The sequence below is a fragment of the Arachis stenosperma genome, chromosome 10 (genome assembly GCF_014773155.1).
Source record: "Arachis stenosperma cultivar V10309 chromosome 10, arast.V10309.gnm1.PFL2, whole genome shotgun sequence".
In the NCBI taxonomy this organism is placed as follows: Eukaryota; Viridiplantae; Streptophyta; class Magnoliopsida; order Fabales; family Fabaceae; genus Arachis; species Arachis stenosperma.
In genome coordinates, this window is record NC_080386.1 from 131,800,299 (window position 1) to 131,809,449 (window position 9,151).

The 9,151-nt window shown below is 28.6% G+C and overlaps 1 protein-coding gene across 1 annotated transcript; it reads left to right on the forward strand.

Annotated features, from left to right (window-relative positions):
* The first annotated feature begins 264 nt into the window (after positions 1-264).
* On the forward strand, positions 265-8,602 carry LOC130957776 (QWRF motif-containing protein 7-like). Its single transcript, XM_057884620.1, has 3 exons — positions 265-765; positions 3,322-3,558; positions 8,507-8,602. The coding sequence occupies exons 1-3, from the start codon at positions 265-267 to the stop codon at positions 8,600-8,602; spliced, it is 834 nt and encodes a 277-aa protein (XP_057740603.1).
* The last annotated feature ends 549 nt before the right edge of the window (positions 8,603-9,151 follow it).

Below are 9,151 nucleotides of genomic sequence, written 5' to 3' on the forward strand. Positions count from 1 at the left end.
AAATAAATTTGATTTAGATTTTAGTTTTTGATTTTTGTCACAAAATTTTATTATTATAGTACTAGTAACTTATAATATACAGTGTACAATTTCTAGTTTCTATATGGACAAAGGTATTATTGTGCATGGAGTGCTGACGTGTATTCAATTTTCTTGATTTTCGTGCTTCCAACAAACTGAGACTCGCTCGCTCATCAATATATATCCCTTTACATAGTAGTTATAACGGTTAACTGTGCGAAATACATGCTATATATCTCTTCAATGGATATAACTTCACGCGGTACACGTGACACTCTTCCTTCTCGACGTAGCCAAGTTATGGTGGCATCGCAGCTCGTCCGGAGCAGAAGTGGAAGCATAACGGCGAACGAGAGATCTTCACCGAGGAAGCCTAGCTCGAGTAGCAAAAGATTCATCAGAGGCAATAACCGTTCAAGATCGTCAAGAACAGCGCAAAGTAGTTCGGGTGCCACGTCACCGCCAGGCATGATGAAGAAGGTGCCTTCTGCGTGGGCTATGTCGCCGGGAAGGTCATCTCTTGGCTCACCGATTGTTCCAAAGGCGGTGTCTGAGTCGCCCGCGAAAGCAAATGGCGGTGGCGTGGTCAGCAAGGTGTTGAATTACTGGAAGCAAAAAAAAGCTTCGGTAATTGAAGAAGAAGGATACCATAGGTTTAGGATTTTGCATAACAGGCTTTTGCAGTGGCGCTTTATCAATGCTAGAGCTCACTTTGCCATGGCTCGTTTCAAAACTGTAGCCGAGGTATGTTCTAATAAATCACCAAATATTCTGTAAAATATTATAATAGGTGTATATCAAAATTGATTTTAATTGTTAATGAATAAATCTTAGTTATTTGTTACGAGGAGCCTTAGGGTCAGCAGAATTTGTGATGTTTAACCATTTATTAGCCATTGTTAATATTTTCAATGGTGTGAGATGACATCTAATGATGTAGGATTAATTATTTTTCTTTTGATGGTTAAGTGGTGGTCAAATTTCAACAAAAATACTAATCTTCTAGACTTTTTTATTTTTTATTATCATTATTTTTTTTATTTTTTTAAAAATTTAAAATTAAAAAATGAACTGATATTAGTTTAAAAAACTAATTCCACTAAAAATAAATTAAAAAAATGTTACTATAAACATTACCATGCATTTAACATTTACTGTAATAAAAATATAAAAAACTAATTCTTAGTAAACCAACATAAATTAACTTTAAAGTTAGGTTTATAATTTAGTATTTAGGATTAATAATTTATTATTTAAAGTCTAAAATTTAAAATAAATTAAATAATTAAATACGTACCTAATACATATTACTCGTTACTCTTACTTGTAATAATAATAATAATAATAATAATAATAATAATAATAATAATAATAATACTTGCTGCTGTTTATATATAAAAATTATGTGTATATATCAATGTCATAATTTTTATTTAAATAAATAAAAAATAAATAATTCTCAATGTACGCAAAATCTAAGAGAGTTTCCAAAATATGCAAGTGTGATATTTTGGCAACACCCCAAAGCGTGATTAAAGGGAACATTTGGCAATAGAGAGTGAAACCAACCACATGGGTGGGGTTACAATTTGTGCTTGCATTTGGGAGAGTGAAACGACATCGTGGCATTGCAAAAATAATAGCTATTAGCGCTACTTTGTTGCCTAGCTTAAAATAGAAGACAAACTTTGCATGGGGTAATGGAGAGTAAAGAGAGTAACAACATTCCAGTTAAAAATCTGAATATGCACTTTTCATTTTTGTAGTTAAAAGATCTAATGATTGAATTTAAAAGAGGCATTATAATGTAATTATACAAATTGAATAAACACCAAAATTACAGGTAAAGATATCTTTTTAAATTCAAAATAAAAGACAAAAAAATATGACCAAAATGCACTCCTAAATTCCATTTTTATTGGTTACGATTTTATTCGTGGTCTCACTGAATATAGTGTTAGGGATCAGTAAATTTTATGATTTATAGTCATTAATTAATTATTTTTAATGTTTTTAATGGTGTAAGATTACATCTAATGGTATAACATTATTCACTTTTTTATGATTAAGTGCTGGCCAAATTTTAATAAAAGTGCTTATCTCCTAAACCTTCTTTATACCAAAAAGAGTAATTAAAAAACGGAGTTAAACAATAGTTACTTGTTTCATATTCTCAAACATTTATGTGATAAAAAGTAATTTTTTTGGTGACTATATGATAAAAAGTAATTAATTTTAACATAATACATACTATTAATTTCAAATAATAATTATATAAATTTAAAATGAATTGAAAAAAGTCATATGCATGTAAATCGAACAAGTTAATATATGCTTCAGAATTAGTCAAATACATCACTTGAATGTTAGTATAAATTTTTAGCTTTCATGATTATAATTGGTATTATTAGTTATTGTGTAGGATAATACATATATAATTTATTTTAGTGATTTAGAGTTATAAACTTATACCATATTATTATAGCTAGAGTAGTAAAATGGTTACAATGTTATTGGTGATTCATTTAATTTTAATAATCTAAATAGGTGTTATTATTGTTTAAAATTGATTTAGTTGACGTATTTAGCTTTTATAAAGAGACATTTGAGAATTTTACAATTATAATTTTCTGATTTCTTTCAAAAAATTTCACCTCCATTATTTCGCCATAAGCAGCTGCCAAATGCATGCTTCTGAGTTCTGTGAGTGTGGAAAAATTTTCACACAAACCGCATGTCCATGGGAGATGTTTCCAATTTCATTTCAAGATATATTTCAAATGGTTTTATTGTGAAATGATGTCAAATCTTTGAGTCCAACACTCTTTAGAAATGAAGTCAAATCTTTAGAAATTTTATGTTGATAATAGTAGAGAAATTATTAAATGATGATTCCAGCTGAAATTAGTCATGAATCTGAATAAGAAACTAATATAACATGATTCCATATTTGGAGTGATGAAATTAATAATATATAAAAGCTATTAAATAGTATAATTAACTAACATGTAAATTTAACGATTATGTTATATGTATATCAAAATCAGTCATTAAAATTAGTTATTAGTATAAAATATATATTAAAATATAAATATATATTAAAAATAAACTCAATCACATATATATTTATACACAAATACATTGATAACTGATTTTAGTGGCTAATTTTAATATACGAATAACATTTTTGTAAAGCTAATTGGTGCAAGTGGATTCCAACCTTAGATGTCAACTTTTACATATTGATTTGCTTCATAATTATGTTCTAATAATCCTATCATTGTTTTCTATTAATTTCAGATGCAACTCTTTTCTGTATGGTTTCGAGCTCTCCAAATAAGAAAGATGATATTACAAAAGAGAATTGAATTACAAAATGCCAAACATGTGATGAAGCTTTATCAAATAGTGATTCCGCAAGATTCCTTTCTTGATGAATGGGCAAAATTGGAGATAAGAAATCAAGAACCTTATGGGGGATTGGAGAGGAAGTTGCTTGCACTATCCACTACAATGCCTTTGTCTCGCGATCTTAAGGTACATACCTTGTGGAATCTTTATTTTTAGTTAGTTTATTAGTCTATTTAAATAAATATTTGAGAGTTTGAATCTTATTTTATATATGCAGTAATTTATTGACGAACAACAAACTCTTAAATAATAAAATTCCAATTTTGACAAATTAATCACACATAAGAATTAGACATGCCACAGCTATAGCATAATATAACTGAGATGTCATATAAGTTTCAACATCTCATCTGAACATACAACTCATAATGTTATCTCAGCACCATTATATGGAAGAAGGCACACCATAGATACATAGAGTACCACAAATTCAGTAATATAGTATTGTATATACAATTTCGAAAATATAGATAGATTATGATTTGGTTAGGTAAAATTTTTATTTTTTAGAAGTAATTTAAAAAAAAAATAGCTTTTAAAAGATAGATTTTATTTATGTTTGTTAAATTAAATTAAAAATAATTTTCAACAAACATGAGCAATAATAAATATATTTAATAAAATAATTTTTAAAATTTAAAATACTATAATAAATATCAATGTAAGAATTAGTTTAGATATTAATTAATATATAAGATTATATTAATTTTTTTAATTTTAATTTAATACATACAAATTACTTTTAAAAAATATTTCTATCTTTTAAAAACTGTAAGTACAAACAGATACTATTTTTTAGGGTTAATATGATTTTAGTCCCCAGTGTAGAAGTCGAAAATCGAAATCGTTCCTAACTTTTTTTTTGCTATAAAATGGTCCCCCAAAATTTCAGTTTGTTTTAAAATTATTCTTTTTATCAATTTTATTTTTTTATTACAAAATTATCCCTCAATAAAAAAATTATAAAATAAAATAAATATAAAATAAAAAAAAGAAGAAAGAAAGGGATACAGAAATCGGGGGTGTGGAGAGAGAGAAGGGGGCGTGAGAAAAGGCGGGGGTGAGAAAGGGGGAGAGAAGGGGGACCGCCATATCGCCGCACCACCGCACCGCCGCTCTGCCACGCTGTCGCCCTGCAGCCTGTCGCACTACACCCCACCACCAGCTTCTTCTTCTTCTTCTTCTTCGTCGCCCTGCCGCACCGCACCACACCACCACCAGCTTCTTCTTCTTCTTCGCCGTCCTGCCGTCTTGCCGCCCTGCCGTCCTGTCGCACCGCACCACCGCACCACCACCAGCTTCTTCTTTCTTTTGTGAATTGGATTTTTTGTGAAATTTGTTGTGGAATATTGTTGTTGCTGAAATTTAAATTTGGAATATTGTTGTTGCTGAATTTGTTGATTATTGTTCAAAGTGTATGTTGTTTGAATTTTCTGATGATGATGATGATGAGGCCATGATGATAATGGTGGTGGTGGTGGTGGGTTCTTGTTCAGCTTGGGCTTCTGGTTAATTTTGGTTGATTTTGGAGAAAATTCTAATGAAGATGATGATGACCATGATGATACTGGTGGTTGTGGTGGTGGTTCTGGTTGGGCGTAGGCTTCTGTTCTGGTGGTGGTGGTGGTAGTTGATTTTGGAGTGAAGGGAGAAGGATATTTTCGTTCGAGGGACGGCGATTTTAAAACAAACTGAAATTTTGAGGACCATTTCATAGCAAAAAAAAAAATAAAAATTGGGGAAATTTCGATTTTCAACTTCTACGTTGGGACCAAAATCAAACTTAACCCTATTTTTTATTTATTAAATATAAAATAAAAAATTTGTATTTTTTAAAAATACAAATACTTTCTTAAAAATTTTTACTAAACCAAGCGTACTACCAACGTAGAATGAACACCCTATGGTAGCTGTGGTCCAAACCAATAAGGAGGCGGTCCTATTGGAATGCAGAGCCATCACCGGAAAAGGTTCAACAAATTGAACCGGAGGCTCATAAGTGGTACAGTGAATGGACTATTAAAGAAATATGAATGGGTTACAGAAGGACCTATCATGAAAGAGCCAGATACAGATTTATTATTTACTAAGTTCAGTGTTCTAAACCTGATTAATTAGAACTTCCTGATGACATAATGCTCGTTTGAGTGTCATTGGATTTATTTTAGTATTTAATAAAATTTTAGTAGTAAAAATAAAAATATTAAATATATTTTTATATAAAATATTTAAATATAAAATTATTTTTATCTTTTGAAAAAATATTTTTTTTTATAAAAGCTCACATAAATTTAAGAATATTGTTATATATACAAGTTTTTTTTGGCATATAAATCATACAAGTTAATTCTAACCCAACAAAATTTACTTACATAACGCGAGTGAAATTACGTTGTTTCTCTTTGTGTCACGCGTTCTTTCTTCTCTACCTCTTTTTTTTTCTTCTCCTTCTTCTTTGTATTTCTTCTCTTTTTTCTTCGGATATTTCATCTTCATCGTCTTTTTTTATTACTGTTGTTGCTGTATTTTTTCCTCTTCCTCTTTCTATTAATTTTGCAACACTGTATATTTTTTTCTTTTTTATTTGATTTTTTTCTCCCAAGAATAATTATGAGAATATGAAATAAGAAGATGAATAAGAAGCAGCAGATGAGGAGGAGGAAGAAGAGGAAGAGTTTTGAATTATGCAAACTTATCAGCACACATACACCGAAAATTTTTAAATAATACACCCAAATAGTTTTGTATTACACCCAAATTTGCTGCAAATACAGAAAAATATTTCTTCTAATATTGCATTTTTTTGTTCTTTTTTTTCTTATTTCTTTATTTCTTTATTTCTTTTAGTTGAATGAATGTAAGTTCATCATCTTCCAAGTAATTTTGCAGCATTATGTGTTTTTTCTTTTTTTTATTTGATTTTTTGTTTTTATTCTTGTTAAAAGAGTAAAATAAGAAGAAGCTTGAGAAGGTAAAATAAAAAGGAAAAAATAAATAAGAAAAAAGAAGAAGATAGTGACGATGATGAAAAAGAAGAAGAAGAAGCAGAAGATGAAGAGGAATGAGAAGAGTATTGAATTATAGAACTTATGAGCACACATACATCGAAAATAATTCTTAAACAATACACCAAAATATTTTCGTGTTACACCCAAATTTGTTGTAAATACAGAAAAATATTTTCTTTAATGCATAACTTTTACATTACATTCAATTCAAACCATTAACGATGAACAACAATTTTCACAAACAAAAACAACATCATTCACTTACAGAATCATAAACTACTACTAACAAAAATATTAACTAGAATCGAACCACACCTCAGCCACTTGATTGGATTCAATACAAATAATCAATTTTGTTCTGGTTCAATTGACAATATGAACTTAAATTATTTATTATCTTCAACAACGAGATAACTGGTGATGAAGGAAAAGGAGGAAAAGAAAGGAAGAGAAGAAATTCTAATAAAAACAGAACGCAGAAAAAAACGCAGGAAAATGACGAAAGAGAATGAACAAAAATAAAAGAAGAAAAAAGCAGAGATAAAAGATTGAAAATGACGAAAAAAAAGAAAATTCGTTCAAAAAATGCAATTATATATTCACGGATTAATTGAAAAATTTGTTAAATTAATTGGCACTTGAGGTAAATTAAATTTAAAAGACTTGTAACGTCTTATATAAAAAAATCACTTATATATAGAAAATAATTGTAAATTTAATATCTTCTATTTTAGAATTTATTAAATCCCCTGTTAGGATAATGACATAATTTAGTCATGAGTTTACACCAAGTAAATATATTGCGATAAAGATTTTGCATGGTGTGTCTATATAAATAAGAGGAGTGCTATACATACAAGTCATTTTTTTTTACAAGTCTTACAAGTTGGGCCTAATACGCGCGTTACTGAATCATCTTTGTGTGTTTCATCTTCGTTTCCTTTTTTACAAAAAAGGAGAAGAAGAGACAGAGAAAAAAGAAAAAGAAGAAGAAGAGGAAGATGGAGCACGGAAAAAGAAGAACAAGAAAAAGAGGCACAAAAAAAACGTGAAAACAACGTGAATATAAATGACTTGTATGATTTGTATGGAAAAGCGTTCTCTCTTTGCCTTCGATCTCTTTCTGTTTTTTTCGATTTTCATGGTTTCTGAAATCAAGCTTTGAAATTGTTTTGAAGATGATGGAACTTCAGAAATACACCCGAACGATTACAAAAATACACCTAAACGATTACAGAAATACATCCAAAGGATTACAGAAATACACCCAAACAGTTACAGAAATACACCCAAAGAATTTAAAAAATACACCCAATATAGGGGGAGATAGTATATTTCTTCTTGAAATCTTTTAATGTTTTACTGGTTAAGGATGAGGTACATGACAGAGACAATCTAGAAAAAAAATATAGAAGAACAGTAAAACAGTACCTTGAATAATGTTTCTTCGTTTTTTCTGGTGATTTTGATGAAGGAGAAAGAGAAAACGAAAAGAGGAGAAGAAATTTCAATAAAAAAAAAAGAGGGGGGAAGAGGTGGTGTTGATGACGATGATAATGAGAGAGAAAAATTACGAAAAAGAAGAAAAAGAGACATGGAGGAAGAAGAAGAAGAAGAGGAAGAGGAAGAGGAAGAGGAAGCATGGAAAAAGAAGAAGAAAAAAAAAGAAGCACACAAAAAAACGTGAAACGGCGTGAATATAAATGACTTGTATGACTTGTATTGAAAATTACTTGTATGTGGAGAATTACTCTATAAATAATACGAAATTATTAAATTATTGACGTAATCTTATATATTGATTAGTAAATATCTTATATATTGATTTTTCATTGTGTGTCTATCTTAAATTATTAAATTATTATAAATAATACGAAATTATTAAATAACTAACGTTAGCTAAATTTTACGATACAGATTTATAATTTAAAATTTATTATTAATGATTTATGATTTAAGATTTAAATTTAAAATAATCAAAGAAAAAAATCGATTACTTTAATATTACTTATTCTTGCTTGTATCTAGCATATATTTTCTTATTTAATTATATATTCTCTTTACAGGTTAATACTGTGTCTATGCGTGAAGCCTTGAACACAGCCACTGAAGTAATGAATCTCGTTGAACCATTGATCATGAGATTCCAAATTCAGGTTTGATTTTTCTATTTTAGAATCATATTTATGATGAATGATATTTATATATACTAATGTATGTTTAATAAATATTAATCTATCCTTTTATTCATTAAATAATAATAATAATAACAATAATAATAATAATAGTCAAAATGGCATTTGACACCATAAATAAGATGTTTTGAGTCCATTTTTAAAACCATTTCAAATTAAATCCCATTGTACAATACACATTAGTGTGTAAATATGAGAATAAAATTATAAAGTTTCTTACATAGAATAACGTATTAATTATAGGATTATTGTGAATTTAGCAGGTTGAACGAATTCTTTATCTAGTTACAGAAATAATTACCACATCAAAACAGGAAGAACAGTACTTACAAAATCTTATGGAGTTAGTTTCAATGATTACTACTTTAATGGTAAGCCTAGATATCATTTTGTTATTTTTATTTTTTATAATTAAATCCCAGAAAAAAGACCAAAACAAAAGTATGGATTGACAATCTACTCCTTAGTCCTTATTGTCTATTTTGGCACTCCTTCTTAAATAATAGATTTTTTTAT

What these genes read in the sequence shown, in the direction of transcription:
- LOC130957776 (XM_057884620.1), top strand. Translation starts at nt 265, where the DNA reads ATGGATATAACTTCACGCGGTACACGTGACACTCTTCCTTCTCGACGT. An exon ending in GTTTCAAAACTGTAGCCGAG is followed by an intron (nt 766 to 3,321) that starts GTATGTTCTAAT and finishes TATTAATTTCAG; the next exon opens with ATGCAACTCTTTTCTGTATG. An exon ending in CTTTGTCTCGCGATCTTAAG is followed by an intron (nt 3,559 to 8,506) that starts GTACATACCTTG and finishes TTCTCTTTACAG; the next exon opens with GTTAATACTGTGTCTATGCG.